Consider the following 23,561-nt stretch of genomic DNA (forward strand, 5'->3'; position numbering starts at 1 on the left):
AGGTAGGATTATAGAAATTTATAATCGTTAAAAATTCGTTGTGACTTACAAAAATATGCGATTGGTGTAAAAAATTGAGAACACATGATAGACCATAGACGATCAAGCACTTTCTCTTCTTCCATTGTTTATATGTGGACTTGAATAAAATTTCTGAAAACTGTCATTTATCAAATAGAAATTATAAGGACGAACAATAGTCAGCAACTTTCGAATTTTCAGAAAATCACCGTTCGAGTTTGTTTCGTGTTACGAATATTTTCCACGTTATTGTTTCACAGATAAATTCCCTGCTCGTAAAGAAACGAAAGAAGTTCAACCTCCAAATGGCCACGAACTCGCCAGAAACTTGTCGCTTTCGACGATCCACGAAGAGAGAACGTCCCAACTGTACGACACGCCGCAAACCGATCATTCCGTCACATTGGACGACCGAGGGGAAGTATCCTTCAGTTTTGACGGTAAAGAGGTATCTGTCAGCTTGTACGAAACGCCCGATCTCACCGAGGAGGAAGCCCTGCAGATCGTCGAGATGTATGCCGATCAACTGTCCGAACACGTAACTGGTGAGCACAGTGGAATTCTTTCGTTTCAAATCCAATCGCCGAATTATTTATTATCATCGATATCAATGCGGTCTTGTTTTTCGAGCAAGCGAAACTAGGAAAAGAAAGTATAGGTACACCTAATACACCGATATTTTTGTTTGGAATTTTTTACGCCTGACAAAATACATCGAATTAAGTTTGTGTCAGTAGTCGAGGAGAAACGAAGAATCAAACCAAACTGTACACACGATACAGCTAATTTTATTTAGAATGTGATTGTGAGAAAGTGAGTGTTTGAGACTACATAGATTGGTGTTTTACTACATTGTATTTAAGTATAAAGTTATACATCCATACTAGTGTCTACACTAGTAACTAACTATACTAGTGTTAACGATTTTTACTATTCGAGAGGAATAAGATGCATTAAACATATCCCCTTTTCCCCTTCTCGCAAGCTACTTTGTTTGGCGCAACATGAACTGTAACGACTGCGTATGCGTAGAAACAATATTGCTAAACACATGATCTAAACACGACTGACCTATATTCAACGAGTTGCACGAATTGTTACGAGTTAATAATACTCTATCGTTTAAAGTATAGAATGTCTCTGAATTAATTTTTAATAGACAATAATAAATACTTATTTAATAAGTAACACCGTCGATTCTTGGATGTATAATGTATTTAAAATTTTACATAACGCTCAGTTAATGACGAAGCATCGTTAATTTGTAGCAATTTATGTAACTCGTACGTTAGTCGCGTTTAGATTAGATATTTCGAAAAATCGGTCAGGTACAATTCTGTGTACGATCAACCGTCAGTCGTCTCAGCGCGCGAAAACGAGCAACTTAACAAGTACGAGAATTGATTTCTGTTATCGTATTCTCCTGTTTTGAGTTTTCTTTTCTGGCCAAGAAAGGGTTAACAGATGAGAATTCAAAGAAGGATTAAAAGTAATAAAATTATTGACAAACAAAACAAGTTCGTACCAATGCCTAATTCACGGCCCCTTGCACTACTATATTCAAGATTCTTTCCGATATTTTCTGTAGAACACAACGTCATCGAGCTGCCACCAATGAGATTCGTCAAAGAGACATCTACCTCTGGTAATCTGTTGATGGAAGCAGTGGTGATTGACGTGTCTCCGGATTATTTCGTCAGCGCAGAAGACGGGGACGATCTTCGTACCGAGGCTGATTTCGAGGATGTCTCGATAATGGACGACATAACCCACGTCTTCTCCTCTCCGGAACACGACTCTCGCAGTTCTCTGAAGAGGTCGGCTATGTACAGCTTGGACGAGGACGAGAAACCACCAACCAGGCCTCCAAGGAAGAAGTCTAATTCCTCCTCGAAAAGCGAGAGGAGCGAAAAGAGTCAGAGAATGGAATCGGAGAGCTTCCATAGTGCACAGAAAGACGAAAGATTCTCCCCAGTTTCTCCGATCTCTCCAGTATCTTCGCTGAAGCAAGACGACAGCGATACGTTCGCAGACGCCTTGTCTTCGGCGCGGTTGTCCATCTCGGAGAATCAGGTTCACAAGCTGTACGAAGACGTTCAAGAGAGAAAACGTAGCTTGAGCGATGAAAAGACAGCTGGTTCCAGCATAGATGACGGAATAGGCGGTGACTCCTCCTTCGATTCCGTTACCGGGGCCCCGAAGAAGAAAAGACACCGAAAGAAGAAGAACAAGAAGGAGAATGGTAGCTCGGAGGAATCTTCGATTGGCAGCGAAATCGACGGAAAACGACGAAGAAGCAGATCGGGTAGCGCGAAAACTGAAATGCATCAGCGTATAGAGTCCATAAACAAGACCGAAGAACCGTATATCGAAGACATGCCAGATATTTCGTCCGAAAAGAGGCAGTCCGCTAGCGACTCGGAGAAATCGCTATCAAAGAGCAACAAGGAAAGGCTACTGGACAACACGAAAAAGCTGAAGGGTCCTGTGCTGGTGGTGCGAGATACTTTGGTCAACATGGACAACCTGAACTTCACGCTGAACACCGAAAGCGAAGAAGAGTGCAAGACTATCGTGACGGAGAACATCATCAGACCGATTCAATGTCTCTGCGAAGAGGTCTCTTCCATAGAGTCGAAAGCTCTGAAGAATGCCGGCGACAGATCGCTGGCTCAAACGATTCGAATTACTTTATTGGAAGCGATCGGGGGTCCAACGGAGGAGCTCCTGCGCGGCGTGGAGCTGATAGAGCGTCAAGAGAACTTGAAGACTCGTAAGATAGACCTGATCGGGATTTTAGAGAGTCTCACAGACCCGGTCGACGAGATTCTCATGGGAATCACCAAGATAGAACACGAGCTGACCGGCCGAGCGAAAGGAGAGAAACCGATCGCCCTGATCAGAATGATAACCGCGGTGACCAAGCTCGATGAGAACGTCAGAAACATTTTAACGGTGGACAAGACAGCCACGCGACTGGTTTCCAGCATCGAGGAAATCCTCGGCCCGTTGGACTATTTCTTGAACGACGTCTCCGTCGATCCGGTTAAAGGAATAGAAACCGTGGATACCGTGGTGGTCGAGTCCCTGTCCAAGTCCATAGAAGACATGGCGCAAGCTTTGAGCCCTTTCTCGAAGATCGAAACTAGGATCGAAGGTGTCGCAAAAATCATGGACGACCTGTTGACTCCTACGCGCGAACTCAAATCAAAATTGGACACATTGAAGACCGCTCTGGAGACGTACAAGACGAAGGGCATTCTATCGGAGAACCGTACGAAGTTGATCGAATCTCTTCAAGAGTCTGTGGTAAGGATCGTGGAAGAGATTCGAAGAGTGAAAGAAAGTAAGATGCTGGAAGATAAGAATGCATTAGTCGAAGAAACAGGGCAAGATGTTCTACGAGAGGTGAGATTGACTCTTCAAGAAACTTTAAAATCCTACGAGAATATCGCCGGTACTCTCGATCCTCGACTGTCCACCATTTTCGATCGAATTGACGAAATATACCGACGACTGAAGAGTCCACAGAAAAAGGAGATCAGTATCGAAACCTTGGCGAGTCTCGAAGGTCCTCTCAACTCTCTGCAATGTGCTCTGAGTTCGGTTACAATCGTTAACAATTCCAGAGCGGCCCTACAGCTCCTGGAACCGGCGGTCTCTCAACTGAGATCAACAATAGTGGGTCTGAACGAGATTTCGTTGCAACCTGTGTTGGATGTTCTGCGTAAAATCGGCGAGACTGTTTATGGAACGGTCGACGAAGAGACATCGTCCGCGAAATCTATTCAGGAGGAGCCGCAAAACTTGACAGACAGAATCCTGGATCCTCTGATCGACGTTCAATCAGCTATAAGCACTGCACTTGAAAACGTAGAAGACGCGGACTCTGTCGCCAACGGAGCACCTAGTTCTCAGAAGTTACTGGCGTCTTCGGAAGTAGCCGCGTGTTTGGTAGAGTTGAGACAGTACGTGTCCGATACTGCGCGTATAGCGATGATGCTGAGAGAGGACGAAACGTTGAACAGTTTGCTAGATTTGAAGGAACCATTGTTGGATTTGCAACAGGCCCTCGCGTCCAATGAACGAACGGTAGAGGAGCTTCGACTGATACGGAAAGTATGTTTGCCCGTGGGAAGCTTGAAGGTCGTGGTGTCCAAGGTTTTGCATCAGCCTCGATCACAGGAAATTATAGAGTCCGTGCAGGGTGTCTGGAAGTTGTTGGAAGACATTGAGAACCAACTACCAAAGACGGTGTCTCGTTTGGTAGCTGTCGAAGAGGCGCAGAAACATTTCTTGAAGCCTCTGAACGTAGACCAGAATCTCAGCGACGTTCACTTTGCTCTGTCGTCCGCGTTAGAGAGACACGAGAAGAGTTTTCCATCCTACGTGTCGAATTTGACATCGTGCATCGAGGAACTGCGACAGAGCATCGGTTCCTCGGCGGTAGCGATCGCCAATTTACGCAATCCATTGGACGAGGACATCGTGGATCATGTCTGTCGATTGAAGGATAACTTGCTGAGCTTGCAGAGGATATTGTTGACGCAAGAACACGACCCCGAGGAAGAGCAAATCTTGAACGACTTGATAAGTCCGATCGAGAAACTAAAGTCCCTCGTTCAGAGTATCGTCGACAGCAAGGCGACAACACACATGGTCCTTCCTGTTTTAGAGCTGCTGGACGAGTTAGAGAAGGACACTCCGTTGATAGCGAAGGAAGTATCGAAGATGAGAGCCCGTAGAGACTCGAAAACTCAAAAGAACGGTGAATCGAGAAAGCAAAGAATGGCCTCTTTCGTTCTAGCGGGACGAATCAGCCGATCTTTGGATCCCATGAAGCATTGGTTGTCGACCATTTCGGAAGACAGTGTAAAAGACGAGGAAGAATCCGGTTTGAGCTCGACCATAGGCGAATTAAAGAGAGACGTGAATAAAATTGCTATCGAGACCTCTTACTCCGAACCCCCTAGCGACGAGAATCTAATAGAAGCTTTGGTTGATCTTCGAGAACCTCTGATGAGACTCAGGAACGCCCTGTCACTCTACCACGAACCAACGGACCTGACCACCTTGGAAGACTTGAGTCGACCGATGAAGTATCTTCTGCATACCATCATGGACGTTCTTCGAGATCACGCTGAGGAAACGGCGCTTCGACCCATCATAGACATCGTGGAAGACATCGAGAATCAGATACCCATCTCCATTAAAGAAGCTCTTTACAGAAAGGAACTCAAGGAAGTCGTCAAGTCCTTGTCGCTGGAGGAAAAGGAAATGCTGGCGGCAGCCTCCCAGGAGACTGTCCAGGATGAGAGTATCCCGCGCGACGGAAAGGAGGAAGTCGCAGCGAACGCTTCTCAGGAAACTATACCGGAGGGCACACTCTTGGAGACAACAACCGTGCTTCCCGAAACACAATTCACCGAATCGATGATAGAGCAAACGATGATCGAAGAGATCAGCTCGCAAATCACCGACCAGATGATCACGCAGATAGAAGAACTGCCCAAAGGCAAGGAGGACAAGATGGAACCAAATAAGAAGGAAGAGGCTGTCGATCTGGTTCTTTCCTTATCGAGGACTCTCGAAACCGTCGAGTTGGACGTGACTTGTATTCTGGAAGACTTCGAGCAACCCACAGCAGGAAGCACAACCTTGCCAACCTCGATTTTGGCTAATACCCTTGAAGAATTCAGGAAAACGGTCTCTACGTTGACGTTGCGTCTGACGATCGAAGAATATGGAAGATCTGTCGAGTCCTATGAGGAAATTATTGCACGAACATCGTCCGAGCTGCAGAACCTTCTGGTACCTTTGACCAATCTGCAGGAAGTTCTTGCGGAGACGCATCAACACGGTGCACGGGAACTCTTAATTTTAAATCACCTCGAGCAACCTTTAAACGTAATTGAGAGCGAAGTGATCAATAGTACGATAGAGAAGCTCGATCGCGAACCTAGCTTGATAGAAACTTGCCAGCCTATTCTTCGCGCGATTCATAGCATCAGAGAGAGGATCCCGATCGTTGTAAAGGATATACATTCGAAGCAAGAGATCCTGGGAACGCTTCGCGAAATTTCCAAGCCTTTGGAGAACATCCGGGAGTGTATGAAGGTCATTGAAATCCAAGCCGAGGAGACATTGGAAACTGACGTCGCTAGGATTTTAGTCAACCCGTTGAACGTTCTACTGAACACGATCAACGTTACCTACCAAGAGTATCGGCTTTTGGACCAACGAAAAGCTACCATAATCGAGCTTCGAAATCTCGTGGAACCATTGGTGGAGTTCTTGAGTTGTCTCTCGGTGGTGCACAGCAGTCGTCGGAGCTTGGTACCCGAAGCGACATTGTTGGAAGAGAGGAGAAACGTCATTCTGAGAGCTGTAGAAGGTCTTCAGAGACAAGCATCCAGCACTCTGGAGAGAATATCTAATATGGAAGATGCGTCGCTGTTCGTAGAACCACTGAACACTTTGATCGATGCTACCAACTCTGTTCAGAAGCAAGTCGGCAAGACCGACTACACGCGCAGATCCAGCAGCGTCGAGCTCAGTTTTCGAGACAATCTCTCCTCGTCGCTGGACCACATGAAGAGCACGATCACGCGTTTGGAAGAGAACGCGGACGGGAGAGTGCACCAAGTGATTTCGAAGTCATTGGGCGCTCTGCGGAAACAAATATCGTTGTCGAGGATGCACTTCGTCGAAACGAGCGATCAGTTCGTAGACGAGGAGGCCATCGTTGAAGGTTTCCTCTATCCGACCAATCAGCTGCAATCGGCCCTGAATGCGCTCAAAGAGAACATTGACCAAAAAGTAATACCTTCGATTTCGACGCGATCGGTGGCGTTTCTTCGGTCTTTGGCCGATTCCACGTCCGAATTAGCTTCTTCGTTGTCCATGCATCGGATGCATCTGATCGGCGAAGGTGCCTCGGAAGGTTCGTCGTTCGTCGAGACACTGACCGCTGTCGTGGACGTTTTACAGAGCGTCAAGGATTCCATAACGAAGATAGAAAACGACGTCGTGATAGACAAACTCGAAGAGACGGCGCGCGAAGAAAGCGAACAGAGTGAACAGAGTCTCTCGCCGGATGTGCCGATTACTATCACGCATATCGAGACCATTGTCGACGAAGTCATCGAAGTGTCGAAGGAAGAGATGGAGAGTGTTACGACCATTGAAGCACTACCACCGGAAAAGAAAATGGACGAAGGAGAGTACGAAGAGAAACCCAGCGAGACGAAAATCATCCCAGTGGACGAGAGCACTTCGAGGGAACAAACTGAAACGAAATTGTCAGATGCAATCGTATCAGCCGCGGCAACGAAAGAACAAAAAGCTGAAGCTTTGTCCGAGAAGACGGAAGAAGCAGCAGAAACGGGAAAGAAAGTAGTAGCGGTGCTTCAAATGTCGGAAGATTTTGTACAAACGAAGAAAGAAGTGGAAAAAAGTGTTGGAGCCTCGTTGAAGGAAACGGAAGAAATGTCGGGAATACAGGAAAAGGTGGAGGAAGCGTTATCGGAAAAGACAGAAACAATGATAAAGGGAGAGGAGAAAATTGATAAAATGTCAGAGAAAGTGGAAGAAATCGTCAAAGAGGAAGAAAGTGTAAAAGCGCCATCGGAGAAGGTGGAAGAGGCGATAAGGGAAGAGAAGAACGAAGAAGCGGAGTCTAAGAAAGCGGAAGAAATAAGTGAAACTGTGACACTTCTGTCTGGAAAGATGGAAGAATTAATAGTAGAGGAAGAGAAAGTAGAAACGCTGCCTGAAGAAACGGAAATAGCGACGATTGTAAATGAGAAAGTGGAGGCGTTAAGGCACGAGGCGGATGAAGTAATTAAGGACGAAGGAAATGTCGAAACATTGTCCGAGAAAGTTGCAGGATTCGTAAAAACGGAAAAGATGGTGGAAACAGTATCGGGACAAGCAGAAACAGTCTCTGAACGACCACACGAGGTGATGGGAAAAGAAGAAATTGGATCAGCGTTGCTTCGAGAAGCGGAAGAAATGAAAATAAAAGACGAAAATATACGAACGGTGTCTGAGAAAGCAGAGGTTGCCGAAAGAGAAGAGGAATGTACAAAATCTTTGCCGGGAAAGGCAAACGATTCGGCGAAACAGGACGAAAAAGTCGAAGAAACGAGCAAAGAGATTAAAATGACGAAAATAGTGTCATCGGTTGTCTCGATGCGACAACCGTTCAAAGAATTGACCGATCTGATGTATTTGGCTTTGGAAGAGCCCCTTTCTTCAAAATCCGAAGAAGAGAAACGAAAAATACGAGAAATAACTGCACTGATCCAAATACTTAACGACCTGAGAGCTACAAGTACGTCGATTAGGAACAACGTGTTGCCTTCTTCGGTTCCAGAATTAGAAGAACAATTCGTCCGTGTGCTGCATACTTTGAAGAACGTTGAACAAGCAGCGGAGAAAGTTCTTTGTTTAACTCAAAAGGAACTGACACCTGCGCAGAAAGAGAACATAATGCTCTCGTTGCAGATTCTTTTAGCACCTTTGGAAATGCTGCAGCAGGAATTCTCCTTCGTTCGACAGACGATCGTTCAATCCTCCTCGGAATACGTTTTGATTTCCACAAACATGGAAAATTTATCTCGAACAATTTCCGAGCTCGTAAGCACGATACGTAGAACCGCGGAATTAAAGCATACGAAGATAATAGAAGATACCAAACTGACAGTACCTTCGACGAAATCGAAGGAAGAAAGTCAAACTATCGAAGAAATTATTGCCAAACCTCTCGAGGAACTCGTAGAAACGATAACGGTTTCTCAAGATCGTGTGAAACGCGACGATGCGTCACCTTTCGGATCAATTTCACCGTCGATAGAATCTACCGAACTAACGGAACAACAGAAACCGATCAGTGAAGACGAAATCAAGTTACAAACTAATCTCGTGGAGAAGATTGTGAGTCCGATACAAAACTTAAGAGAACTGGTTGCAAAGATCGAGATGCAAGAAATGCAAGAGACCGAAGCGCTAGACCTTCCTACGAGGAAGACAGCTGCCGTCATATTGAACACCATTATCCAGCCTTTGGAAGAATTGGAACAGTCGCTGAATATCTCAGCCGAACAACAAACCATGGAAACTCACGAAACTGCGGAGGAGACGAAACGAAACGTTTCACCGTTACAGTCGCTACCGGTTAGAACTGTTTTGGAGGAATTGAAGAAATCCATCGCCACGATTCAGGAAGAAGTTATACTGGAAGCGATTGAAAAAACACCAAAGTCGCAAGCCAGAGCGTTAATTGCAAAGGCAGTCGGGAAGTCATTGGAAGATCTAAAGTTTTCAGTTGGCGCGGTGCAAAAGATTGCTGCGATAGAGAGCGAACGCATAGAAGAACTCTCAGAAGTAGAAAAGACATTGGTAATAGAGACATTTGTCAAGTCGATCAAAGAATTAGGAGAAAAATGCTTTGCGATTGCTAGTCCACCAGAACCTGAAATGGTCACGGTATCAGAAGATACATTTCAAAAACAACAATTAGAAGCTGTTATACAAATATTACATGAAACCACGTCAGAGATAACAATGCAGATAGTCGAAGAGGTTGAAACTGCAGATCAGATAGCAACAAACGTGGCGGAAGCATTGAAACCTTTGGTCCATCCCTTGGAGGAATTGGAACAATTATTGCACTCAACGGTTCAACAAGTCAGCGAGGTTAAAGTGGAAACAACCGAAGAATTAAAAGAAGCAGCAACATCGACAAAAGCATTCAAACTAACTCCTGTTCTGGAAGAATTGCAGAAATCGATTACTGTAGTTGAGAAACAAGTGTCCTCCCAACCCAAAACGATTGATGTATCGAGCGCTAAGATTGAAGCGTCCGTTGCTGGAGTCATCGAGAGCCCCCTAGAGGAGCTTAAATCTTCAGTGGCGGCCTTGCAGAAACTCGAAACAGAAGAAACGAAAGAACTAACGAGCGAAGAGAAAACCGCGGCACTGAAAGTTGTTGCTAAATGTGTGGCCGAAATAGGAAAGGTGTGTTCAGCGGTAGCTAGTCAACAGAAAGTGGAAGTAAGTCTCCTTCAACGAGCTCAGGTTGCCGAACTCGAGCAAGTTCTCGAAATAATTTCCAGTCCGATTCAAATATTACGCGAGACTACGTCTGAGATTGAACAACAGAAAACTGAAGTGACTGAAACTTTAAACGAGGCAAGTAGAGAAGTCGTTGAAACTCTGAAACCTCTGGTTCATCCATTGGAAGAACTGCAACAATTACTCTGCAGTACGGTTCAGAAAGTCAGCGAAGTCAAAGTGGAAACCACCGAAGAATTAAAAGAAGCTGTACCATCGGCGAAAAAATTGAAACTTACTCCTGTTTTGGAAGAATTGCAGAAATCCATTGCTGTAATTGAAAAGCAAGTGTCTGCCCAACCCGAGAAACCAGATGTATCGAGTGTTAAGGTTGAAGCGTCCGTTGCTGGAGTCATCGAGAGCCCCCTAGAGGAGCTTAAATCTTCAGTGGCGGCTTTGCAGAAACTCGAAACAGAAGAAACGAAAGAACTAACGAGCGAAGAGAAAACCGTGGCACTGAAAGTTTTTGCTAAATGTGTGGCAGAAATAGGCAAGGTGTGTTCAGCGGTAGCTAGTCAACAGAAAGTGGAAGTAAGTCTCCTTCAACGAGCTCAAGTTGCCGAACTCGAGCAAGTTCTCGAAATAATTTCCAGTCCGATTCAAATATTACGCGAGACTACGTCTGAGATTGAACAACAGAAAACTGAAGTGACTGAAACTTTAAACGAGGCAAGTAGAGAAGTCGTTGAAACTCTGAAACCTCTGGTTCATCCATTGGAAGAACTGCAACAATTACTCTGCAGTACGGTTCAGAAAGTCAGCGAAGTCAAAGTGGAAACCACCGAAGAATTAAAAGAAGCTGTACCATCGGCGAAAAAATTGAAACTTACTCCTGTTTTGGAAGAATTGCAGAAATCGATTACTGTAGTTGAGAAACAAGTGTCCTCCCAACCCAAAACAGTTGATGTATCGAGCGCTAAGGTTGAAGCGTCCGTTGCTGGAGTCATCGAGGGCCCCCTAGAGGAGCTTAAATCTTCAGTGGCGGCTTTGCAGAAACTCGAAACAGAAGAAACGAAAGAACTAACGAGCGAAGAGAAAACCGCGGCACTGAAAGTTGTTGCTAAATGTGTGGCAGAAATAGGCAAGGTGTGTTCAGCGGTAGCTAGTCAACAGAAAGTGGAAGTAAGTCTCCTTCAACGAGCTCAAGTTGCCGAACTCGAGCAAGTTCTCGAAATAATTTCCAGTCCGATTCAAATATTACGCGAGACTACGTCTGAGATTGAACAACAGAAAACTGAAGTGACTGAAACTTTAAACGAGGCAAGTAGAGAAGTCGTTGAAACTCTGAAACCTCTGGTTCATCCATTGGAAGAACTGCAACAATTACTCTGCAGTACGGTTCAGAAAGTCAGCGAAGTTAAAGTGGAAATCACCGAAGAATTAAAAGATGCTGTCCCGTCAGCAGACAAGTTGAAACTTACTCCTGTTCTGGAAGAATTGCAAGACTCTATTGCAGCAGTCGAGGTGCAAGTAGCGTCACAACCGAGGAAAGTAGACGTATCAGGTACCGAAGTGGAAATTTCTCTAGCTGAAGTTATTGAAAACCCATTAGAGAAGCTAAAATCTTCAGTGGCAATATTACAAAAACTTGAAACAGAAGAAACGGAGGAGCTAACTATCGGAGAAAAGAGCACAGCGCTGAAAGCTGTCGCTAAATGTGTAGCAGAAATAGGAAAGGTATGCTCTACAGCAACCAATCAACAGAAAGTTGTAGTAAGTCTATTTCAACCAGCACAAATTGCTGAGCTCGAACAAGTTCTTGAAATAATTTCTAGTCCGATTCAAATATTCCGCGAGACTATATTCGAAATTGAACAACAACGAACAGAAGAGCTTCAGGATTTAGATCAGACAGTTAACGATGTTGTCGAAGCTTTGAAACCACTTGTACACCCTTTAGAAGAGCTACAGCAATTATTATGCACTACGGTTCAGGCAGTTGTCGGACCTATTACAGAAACAGCCGAAGTAACGAAGGATATTAAAGAGTCGGTGAATAAATTGAACCTCGCGCCTATTCTGAGAGATTTAGAAAAATCTATTGCTGTAGTTGAAACGCAGGTTTCTGCCAAACCTAAGAAAGTGGAGGTATCAAGTACCAAGGTTAAAGCGTCTGTTGCAGAAATCTTTGAAACCCCATTAGTGGACCTCAAATCTTCAGTAGCGGCTTTGCAAAAACTTGAAACCGAGGAAACGAAGGAACTAACGATCGCAGAAAGAACCACGGCCCTGAAAGCTGTTGCTAAATGTGTGGCAGAAATAGGAAAGGTGTGTTCAGCGGTAGCTAGTCAACGAAAAGTTGAAGTAAGCCTTCTTCAACGAGCTCGGGTTGCTGAACTCGAGGAAGTTCTCGATATAATTTCCAGTCCGATTCAAATGTTACACGAAACTACATCCGAGATTGAACAACGGAAAACTGAAGCGGCCGAAGTCTTGGATCAGACAACCAAAGACGTTGCTGAAGCCTTGAAACCACTCGTGCATCCGTTAGAAGAGCTACAACAACGATTGTGTACAACTGTTCAACAAGTCAGCGAAGTTAAAGTGGATACAACCGAAGAATTAAAAGAAGCTGCAACATCGAGAAAAACATTGAAACTCACTCCAGTTCTGGAAGAATTGCAGAAATCGATTGCTGTAGTTGAGAAACAAGTGTCCTCCCAACCCAAAAAAGTTGATGTATCGAGTGCCGAGGTTAAAGCGTCCGTTGCTGAAGTCATCGAGAGCCCCCTAGAGGAGCTTAAATCTTCAGTGGCGGCCTTGCAGAAACTCGAAACAGAAGAAACGAAAGAACTAACGAGCGAAGAGAAAACCGCGGCACTGAAAGTTGTTGCTAAATGTGTGGCAGAAATAGGAAAGGTGTGTTCAGCGGTAGCTAGTCAACAGAAAGTGGAAGTAAGTCTCCTTCAACGAGCTCAGGTTGCCGAACTCGAGCAAGTTCTCGAAATAATTTCGAGTCCGATTCAAATATTGCGCGAGACTACGTCTGAGATTGAACAACAGAAAACTGAAGTGACTGAAACTTTAAACGAGGCAAGTAGAGAAGTCGTTGAAACTCTGAAACCTCTGGTTCATCCATTGGAAGAACTGCAACAATTACTCTGCAGTACGGTTCAGAAAGTCAGCGAAGTCAAAGTGGAAACCACCGAAGAATTAAAAAAAGCTGTACCATCGGCGAAAAAATTGAAACTTACTCCTGTTTTGGAAGAATTGCAGAAATCGATTACTGTAGTTGAGAAACAAGTGTCCTCCCAACCCAAAACAGTTGATGTATCGAGCGCTAAGGTTGAAGCGTCCGTTGCTGGAGTCATCGAGAGCCCCCTAGAGGAGCTTAAATCTTCAGTGGCGGCCTTGCAGAAACTCGAAACAGAAGAAACGAAAGAACTAACGAGCGAAGAGAAAACCGCGGCACTGAAAGTTGTTGCTAAATGTGTGGCAGAAATAGGAAAGGTGTGTTCAGCGGTAGCTAGTCAACAGAAAGTGGAAGTAAGTCTCCTTCAACGAGCACAGGTTGCCGAACTCGAGCAAGTTCTCGAAATAATTTCCAGTCCGATTCAAATATTACGCGAGACTACGTCTGAGATTGAACAACAGAAAACTGAAGTGACTGAAACTTTAAACGAGGCAAGTAGAGAAGTCGTTGAAACTCTGAAACCTCTGGTTCATCCATTGGAAGAACTGCAACAATTACTCTGCAGTACGGTTCAGAAAGTCAGCGAAGTCAAAGTGGAAACCACCGAAGAATTAAAAGAAGCTGTACCATCGGCGAAAAAATTGAAACTTACTCCTGTTTTGGAAGAATTGCAGAAATCCATTGCTGTAATTGAAAAGCATGTGTCTGCCCAACCCGAGAAACCAGATGTATCGAGTGCTAAGGTTGAAGCATTTGTTGCTGAAGTCATTGGAAATCCCTTAGAGGAACTTAAATCTTCAGTGGCCGCTTTGCAAAAACTTGAAACAGAAGAAAGAAAAGAACTATCTAGGGAAGAGATAACGACCTCACTGAATGCTGTCGCTAAATCTGTGGAAGGAATGGGAAAGGCATGTTTGGTAGTGGTCGGTCAACAGAAAGTGGAATTAAGTCTTGTACAACAGCCACAAATAGCTGAGCTGGAGGAAATGCGTGAAATAATTTCCAGTCCTATTCAAGTATTAGAAGAAACTGTATCAAAAATTGAGGAACAAAAAGTGCAAGAAGTTGAATCTTCACACGTACCCAAGGCAGAAGAAATTGCTGCTATTCTAAATACCTTGGTTCAACCTCTGAAGCAATTGGAAAGATCTTTGTCCTTGGCTGTTGAACAAACGAGTATCGGTAAAGAGGAATCTGCCGTTGATATGAAAAACATACAAGTTTCTATGAAATTGAGTGTTGCACCTGTTTTGCAGGAATTGCAAAAATCGGTCGCAGTAATCCAGGAGCAGGTGTCTCTTGAACCAACGAAAGAAAACTCGAGTGACAAAGTGGAAAGTTCTGTGGTGAAAGCGTTAGAGGAACCACTAGAACAGTTGAAGACTTCGATAGCGGCGGTCCAAGAGACTCTATGTGTCGAATCTGTTCAAACGAGCGATTTGCCGGATGCAGAAAAAGTTTCTATTCTGAAAACTTTCGCAAAATCCGTAGAAGGAATCGGTGAACGATGTTTAGCAGTAGTATCGCAACAACAAATTGAAACAAAGTTGGTTACCAGAAAACTAGATAAATCTGAGTTAAAAATTCTCGAAATGGTAATCAATCCACTTCAGATATTGAAGAAATCAATCAATAAGATCGAAGAAGGAAAACTACAAGTAGTTCAGACTCCGGAGACATCGAAAATAAATGAAGTAAGAAATATGTTAATGATTCTCGTTGAACCATTGCAGAAATTAGAGACCTCGTTAGCTTCAACTATCGAACAGGGTATTTCCATGAAATTCAAAGAAGCTGAAGGAATAACAGTTCAATCGCAACAAACATTGGACATCGAGCATATCGTCGATGATCTCCAAAAGTGTGTTGGCGTGGTTCAAGAGCAAATAAAGTTACATAGCACCATAACAGATGCCAATGAGAACATTTCTCTCATACAAACCGCAGAAAAGTCCTTAAGTAGTCTAAATTCCTCGCTTGCGATCCTCCAAAACATAGTCGCTGTTGAATCTACGCAAGAAGAGAAACTATCCAGTGCAGAGAAAATTACAACTTTCGAGCAGTTTGCTAAATCGGTTCAAGAATTTGAAGAGAAGTGCTCAGTTGTGATCAATCAGCAACAGACAGATGTAAAGAATGCGACAAGGGAAGCGAAAGAAGAAGAGAAACTAGATGGTCAGGTTTTTGAATCTCTCATCGCTCCGATTCGGGCATTGCGCGAGACAGTTATGAAAACAGGTGAAGAGAATGTTGAAGTACCGAGACCTCTCGAAACGGAGGAAGTAAATATACAATCGTTGATTCAGCTGGTACACCCTCTTGAAGAATTAGAGAGATCTTTGATTACTATTGTTCAGAAAGCAACTAGCCAAAAGCTTGACGTTACCAAAGAATTGAAAGAAGAGTCTTCACAAGCGCTTGTTCTTCGTCCAATATTGGAACAATTGAGAGAAAGTATTGTCACTGTTCAGGATCAATTAACGATGGGAATAGAATCAAGTTCCAAATTAAAGGCTATCAAGAATATCACGGAAGCATTCGAACAACTAAAGTCGACCGCTACAGCTGTCCAACAAGTAGTTTTACCCGCATCGGACCAAACTGAAGAAACTCAAACTGCGAAACTGAATGTCTTGAAAGCTTTTGCCAAATCCGTAGAGCAGGTAGAAGAACGTTGTTCGGCTGTGATCAGTTATCGGAAAACAGAAACGAAATTGGAAGAAGCTAAAATTTATCGAGTAAAAGGAGTAGACGCGCAGATTGTTCAAAAGATCGGCAAGACAGTTCACGTTTTGCGCGAGTCGCTTTCTAAGATCGAAGAAGAGAATGTGCAAGATGTGGAACAATTGGAAACACCAAAGGAACAAGATATAGGTTTAAAATTGAATGTCCTTGTTCAACCCCTGAATATGCTGGAACAAACTTTGCTAATCGCTGTGCAAGGTACAATCGCTCCTGATGAAACTACAAAGGAACTCAAACATACCGAAGTTCCTTTAGAAAAGCTCAAGTTGCAACCAGTGTTCGTTGAATTGCAAAAATCGCTAACCATTGTTCAGCAACAAATGAACGAAATTGCAACTTCGACTGAAATTGACAAATTTCTTTCGATAAAAGCGGCTGAGAAATCTTTGGAAGATTTGAAACTGTCCATAGCCGCTGTTCAAGAAATTGCAACTACTACGGAGGATTGGAAAAAACAGACAAAAGTTATCGATGAAACATCGCGTTTAGAAGCATTTGCACAATCAATAGAAGAAGCAGGGAAACAGCTGTTAGCTGTTGCCAAAGAGCAAGAAATCAGAAAAGCTGAACTACGTGGTAAGAAAGAAGTTTCGACTCAAGATACAATCGAAGACTTCGCGAAGACCGTAATCACGCCGATCAATGAACTGCAGAAGACTATCTTGAAGGTTAACAAGAAAACAGAAACATCAGGAAAGAAAACTGACAAGGAGGTGACAATTTTCTTGAATATGTTGCAACCATTACATCAGTTGGAAGAAACATTCTTGTCGGCTATTCGAGAAGAACAAACGCCTCGAGCTATTCCAGTGTTACAAAAACTACCGGTAAAGTCGATTTTGCAAGAACTCAACAAACACGTGACAAAGATTCAGGAGCAATTGGTTCTCGCTGAGGAGATATTGATTTTGATCGGAGACGCCGAAGGCTCCGAAACAATGAAGAACATCGAACGATCCCTCAGTGATTTGAGGACATCTCTGGCGGTAGTACGGCAACTGACAGCGATAGAAGAACCTGGACAGCAAGTGTTGGATATCGAGAACGTGTCCGCCTTGCAAGCCTTTGGGAAAGCTGTCGACGAGTTCAGGAAACATTGCGCTGCTGTCATCTCGAGACCCAAAGTGATTGCCGCGATCACCGGAGCAGTAGAGCAAACAACGAAGGGGGACAGTATTGTTCTCCCGGCGAAAATATTACAGGAGACCATCTCCACGATTGAAGAGTTCAAAGTGCAGGAAACAGAGACCTTGGAGACTCCAGAGATGAAGGGTCCTGTAACTGTATTGAGCGTACTTATGCCGTCTCTGCAACAGCTCGAGCAATCTTTCATCGCTGCTATCCAAGGAGAGCACGTGATCGAACACTCGGCAGAAAGTCTAGAAACTGACCAGGTGTCCTTCGAAGGAAAGAGCCTCAAACCGATACTGGAAGAATTCCAGAGATCGATCGCCACGATTCAAGAACACATCATTATGGAGGAAGGTGTACAAAGCTTGTCCGAGACGATGGACACTTCTCAGCTGAAGATGATGGCGCAAACGTTGACAGATTTGAGAACCTCGGTGGCAGCTGTGCAGCAGGTCGCGGAAGGTGTACCCGAATTTGTCAGCGAGTTGTCGAAAACTGAAAGCGTAGCTGCATTCGAGACCTTCGCGAAAACCCTTCACGATTTAATCGAACGTGTGGCGACTATTGATCATCAGCAGATAGTCATCGAGCCTGCAGCGGACACACTATCGGAAGACGCCTCGTCACTGAAGACATGGGCAGACGTCGTCGAAGAGTCAAATGTTCATATTACGGAGCCACTGATAGTCGATCAAGGCACAATAGAGTCGCCTTCCGAAATAGCTGTATCGATTACTGAGGAGGAAGCCCAAGCACTGAGAGGATTGGCCAAACCTCTGAGCGAACTGAGAGAATGTTTGGCTTTGGTTGTCGAAGAACGCAAGTCCATGGATGCCAACGAGCTGATGCTAGCATTATCCGAAAAGGAGGACCTCTCCTTACTGAAAGCTATGGCGCAACCATTGCTAGAATTAAAAAATGCAGCCGTGTCCGTGATTCTCGAGCAAACTGCCTTCGAGTCCGCCAAAGAAAAGTCATTCGATGAAGAGAAACTGGAGGTTACCTCGAATCCCTTGATCGAATCTCTCGAAGAGCTCTGCAACTCGATAGCGTTGATCCAGGAACACATGATCGTCGAATCCGTGACAGATCGGCCGACAGACGAGGTATCTTTACTGACAGCCCTGGCGGAACCTTTGATCACGCTGCAGAGAAGTATTTCTGTTTTGGAGGAGCGAGTTATGTCACCGGATGTAGAACCAATCTCCAACGAGTCAACGAATTGGATAACGGAGTGCTTAGCAGTTCCCTTGCTGGAGATAGAGAGATCCATAGCCGAAATTCGCGAGTGCGTTGTCATAGAGTCTGAACTCGCAGCGGCTGAAGATCGGTCAAGAATTATCACTCCCGATTGGTCGGTGGTTGAGAAACTAATGCAACCGGTGGAACTGATAAAATCGACTATCGTCGATATGGAGGAAAATGTTACCATCGATGAAGGGACTGAACGCGAAACTGAGTACGAAGCGGTAAAATTACTCCAGCAACCATTTTCTGAAGTGCACGATAGCTTCTTGGCGCTTAAGTATAAAACCGATTTGAGCATAGACGAAGAGGAGGCTAGCATCGATGCCATAGTAGACTCTTTGTCGAATCTTGAGAAGTGCATAACGTCCATTGAAGAACGATCTGCTGACAAGTTGCAGAAAAATGGTTCAAGTTCGGAAGTAGACACACAAAACATTGGCGCTTTAGCTGAACCGTTGACACAACTGAAGGCATCGATTATGACGGTAGAGGAATCATCGACTGTGTATCTTGAAAACCTAGAATCGCCATTAAGGAACTTACAATCGGCTTTGGAGACAATCTTGATCGATCGACGTGACCGGGCACAAAGACGAAGAAAGGAGTTTGCTATTTCACTGGAAGAGGTTTCAAAAGTTTCGACAAAACTGGTGAGTTCCATTAAGGAAATAAATGATTCTATTGAATCTATCGATCGTAAAATAGATAGCTACAAAGACTTATTGGGTGTTGAAATTCAAATTGAAAACGAAGCTTTAAAAATGATGACTTCGCCACTTGAAGGTCTCAAGCAAGGAATTCAATGCATAGGGGAAAATATGAAAGTTGAAGAGTCAACGATGATTTCTCTGCGGAAACTGCAGCAGGCAATTGCTATTATTCGTGAACAATCGGCTGATAAACCATTAGCAGAGCCTGCTCATTTAGATACTGTTGACATTGTTGGTGTACTTAGAAGTCTGGCGCCATGTTTGGCCGAGTTAGACGCGTCTGTTGAAACAGTCGAGACATTTTGGAAACAAAATTATCATAGACAAGGACTCGTACAGCTGGAAACGCCTATTACAAATTTCATGAACACAATAAGCGTTTTACGTGATAAGATACTGCGAATGGATGTGGTATGGGAAATAGACGAAGACAAGAAAAAGAAAGAAGATAAAGAGCAAGTGAAGAAAATGGAAATAGAAAAGGAGGAAACACGCAAAGAGGAAGAAACAGCTAAAAAAATTAAGCAAGAGAAGGAGGAACGTAAAAAGCAGGAAGAAGAACGATTAAAGCTGGAGGCGGAGGAACGAGAGAAGAAGGAAGCAACCGAGAAATTAAAACAAGAGGAAGAAGAGCGTAAGAAAGAAGCAGAAGCTGAGAAACTGAAACAAGAGGAAGAACGTAAGAAAGCAGAAGAACAAAAATTGAAATTAGAAGAGGAGCGAGCAAAGAACGAGGCTGAGAAATTGAAGCTGGAAGAGGATGGACGCAAGGAAAAAGAAGAAGAAAAAATGAAACAGGAAGCAGAAACAGGGCAGAAGGAGGAAGAGACTGGAAAATTAAAAGAAGAGGAAGATCAAAAGCAGAAGGATGAAGCTGAGAAGTTAAAACTGGATCAGGAGCGTAGGAGAAAGGAGGAAGAGGAAAAATTAGAGCAAGAACGTAAGGAAAAGGAGGAAGGTGAAAAATTGAAACTGGAAGAAGAAAAACGGAAAAGGGAAGAAGAGGATAGGAAACTGAAAGAAGAGGAGGTTCGAAAACAGCAAGAGGAAGCTGAGAAATTAAAACTAGAACAGGAACGTGAGAAGAAGGAGGATGCGGAAAAACTGAAACTGGAAGAAGAAAAACGGAAAAAGGAAGAAGAGGCTAGGAAACTAAAAGAGGAGGAGGATCGAAAGAAGGAAGAGGAAGCTGAAAAATTGAAGCAAGAACAGGAACGTAAGGAAAGGGAAGAGGAGGAAAAATTGAAACTGGAAGAAGAAACTCGCAGAAAGGAGGAAGAAGCTAGAAAACTGAAGGAAGAGGAAGATCGGAAGCAGAAAGAGGAAGCTGAGAAATTAAAATTGGAACAGGAACGTAAGAAAAAGGAAGAGGAGGAAAAGCTAAAACAAGAAGAAGAGGCACGTAGAAAAGAAGAAGAGGCTAGGAAACTAAAAGAGGAGGAGAATCGAAAGAAGGAAGAGGAAGCTGAAAAATTGAAGCAAGAACAGGAGCGTAAGGAAAGGGAAGAGGAGGAAAAATTGAAACTGGAAGAAGAAACTCGCAGAAAGGAGGAAGAAGCTAGAAAACTGAAGGAAGAGGAAGATCGGAAGCAGAAAGAGGAAGCTGAGAAGTTAAAATTGGAACAGGAACGTAAGAAAACGGAAGAAGAGGAAAAGCTGAAACAAGAAGAAGAGGCTAGGAAACTAAAAGAGGAGGAGGATCGAAAGAAGGAAGAGGAAGCTGAAAAATTGAAACAAGAACAGGAGCGTAAGAGAAAGGAAGAGGAGGAAAAATTGAAACTGGAAGAAGAAACTCGCAGAAAGGAGGAAGAAGCTAGAAAACTGAAGGAAGAGGAAGATCGGAAGCAGAAAGAGGAAGCTGAGAAGTTAAAATTGGAACAGGAACGTAAGAAAACGGAAGAAGAGGAAAAGCTAAAACAAGAAGAAGAGGCTAGGAAACTAAAAGAGGAGGAGGATCGAAAGAAGGAAGAGGAAGCTGAAAAATTGAAACAAGAACAGGAGCGTAAGAGAAAGGAAGAGGAGGAAAAATTGAAACTGGAAGAAGAAACTCGCAGAAAGGAGGAAGAAGCTAGAAAACTGAAGGAAGAGGAAGATCGGAAGCAGAAAGAGGAAACTGAGAAGTTAAAATTGGAACAGGAACGTAAGAGAAAGGGAGAAGAAGAAAAGCTAAAACAAGAAGAAGAGGCACGTAGAAAGGAAGAAGAGGCTAGGAAACTAAAGGAGGAGGAGGATCGAAAGAAGGAAGTGGAAGCTGAAAAATTGAAACAAGAACAGGAGCGTAAGAGAAAGGAAGAGGAGGAAAAATTGAAACTGGAAGAAGAAACTCGCAGAAAGGAGGAAGAAGCTAGAAAACTGAAGGAAGAGGAAGATCGGAAGCAGAAAGAGGAAGCTGAGAAGTTAAAATTGGAACAGGAACGTAAGAGAAAGGAAGAAGAGGAAAAGCTAAAACAAGAAGAAGAGGCACGTAGAAAGGAAGAAGAGGCTAGGAAACTAAAGGAGGAGGAGGATCGAAAGAAGGAAGTGGAAGCTGAAAAATTGAAACAAGAACAGGAGCGTAAGAGAAAGGAAGAAGAGGAAAAACTGAAGCAAGAACAAGAAACGCGGAAGAAGGAGGAGAAGGCTAAACAATTGGAAGAAGAGGAGAATCGAAAGAAAACTATCGAAGCGGAAAAGTTGAAGCAGGAGGAAGAAGACCGTGAGAGAAAAGAAGAGAGTAAAAAATTGAAAGAGGAGGATCGAAAGAAGAAGGAGGAAGCGGAGAAATTAAAACAGGAAAAGAAGCGCAAGAAAAAGGGGGACGCAGAAAAACTGAAACAAGAAGAAGAGACACGCAAGAAGGTGGACGAGGCTAGAAAGCTAAGAGAACAGGAAGACCGTGATCGGAAAGAAGAAAATGAGAAATTAAAACAGGGACAAGAGCGTATGGAGAAAGAAGGTGGTGAGAAACTGAAACAGGAAGAAGAAGCGCGTAAGAAGGAGGAAGAGCTTAAGAAACTTAAGGAGTACGGAGACCGAGAAAAGAAAATGGAGACTGAAAAGTTAAAGCAAGAGGAAGAAGATCGCAAAAAAGCTGCAGATGCCGTTAAATCCAAACAAATTACGGAGAAGTTGCAGAAAACTGAGTCGGATACTTTGAAACAAAAAGAGGAGGAGTTAAAGAAGAGAAAGGACGAACGGAAATTACAACAAGACAAAGAGGAACGTAAAGAGAAAGAAGAAAGCGATAGACGAAAGCAGGAACAAGAACAAAGAAAAAAGGAAAGGGAGGAACGCGCAAAGAAAGAAGAGGAGGAACGAAGTAAACGGGAGGAGGAGGAACGGAAACGTAAAGAAGAGAGATCGAGATTGAGAAAGGAGGAAGGGGATCGCAGAAAATCTGAGGACGCGGAACGGCTGAAGAAAGACATGGAGAGAGATGAACAAAGACGCGAAGAAGCTAAGCGCCGAAGAGAAGATCAAGAGAAGCAGATCAGACAAGAGGCTGAGAAAATAAGGAAAGCCGAAGAAGAACGATTGAAAATGGAAGATGAAACTCGTGAACGTAGAAGAATGGAGCGAGAATCGAGGCGACGAGAGGAGGAACAGAAATTGCTGAAAGAAGAAGCGGATAGAGCAAAGAGGGAGGAGGAACGTAGACGGAAGAGAAACGAAGCCGAACGACAGTGGAAGGAGGATGAAGACGCTATGAGAAGAAAGGAAACTGAACGGTTGGAAAGAAGAAGGGCCGAAGATCGTCAGAACAGAGAAGAAATGGAACGTTTGAGAAGGGAGGACGATGAAAGGAGATGCAAAAGAGACGCGGACAGACAAATAAGAAGAGAAGAAGCGGCGAGAGCAATGAAAGAAGAAGAAGAACGTTTAAAGAGACGGCAGGAAGAAGAAACGTCCAGGCTTCGAAAACGAAGACAAGAACAACTGAGGGACGACAGTTGGTCTAGAATGCGACAAACCGAGTCTGATTCGCTCTTGCGAAAAATGACGGAAGACACACTGAGGATCGGCAAACCCAAAGTCATCTCTTCCGATGTAGAGTTTTGGAGAGACAGACGCGACAAATCGTATCGATACGATTCCGGTTTCGAATCTGCCCTATCGAGTGCCTCCAGATCTTACAGTTGGAGAGACTCACTGACTTCTTTGACAAAAAGGAGAATCGATGACTTCCTCGATTATAAATTGAGGGACACTTCGATCGACAAATATTACTTCGACTCGAGCTCGCACTATCGAAGAAGAGCAAAAAGGGACGACCGAATTACTCGAGCGAGATCGATCAGTTTGTTGAAATACGACGATTACTCGACCGGTGACAGCGACACAACCATTACAGCTGCCAGTTCTTCCAGACCATCGCGCTACAGCAGACCACAGACGACGTCTCGAACCGATCTCGATTTCTATCTGCCTCCTATTAGAAGCGAGGTAAGATTATTTCTTTGTACACTTAAAAGCCCCGA

The 23,561-nt window shown here is 44.0% G+C and overlaps 1 protein-coding gene across 5 annotated transcripts in view; it reads left to right on the top strand.

The window, feature by feature from the left end:
- The window catches only part of LOC143148563 (uncharacterized), a 95,588-nt gene that overhangs the window by 20,754 nt on the left and 51,273 nt on the right, over positions 1 to 23,561 (top strand). For all 5 annotated transcript variants that reach the window (XM_076315006.1, XM_076315002.1, XM_076315005.1 and 2 more), the window contains 2 exons: positions 282 to 566; positions 1,610 to 23,526. In XM_076315006.1, coding sequence (XP_076171121.1) covers positions 282 to 566; positions 1,610 to 23,526 — 22,202 coding nt within the window. The remainder of the gene's footprint in view (positions 1 to 281; positions 567 to 1,609; positions 23,527 to 23,561) is intronic.

The sequence above is a fragment of the Ptiloglossa arizonensis genome, chromosome 6, assembly GCF_051014685.1.
Source record: "Ptiloglossa arizonensis isolate GNS036 chromosome 6, iyPtiAriz1_principal, whole genome shotgun sequence".
Lineage (NCBI taxonomy): Eukaryota > Metazoa > Arthropoda > Insecta > Hymenoptera > Colletidae > Ptiloglossa > Ptiloglossa arizonensis.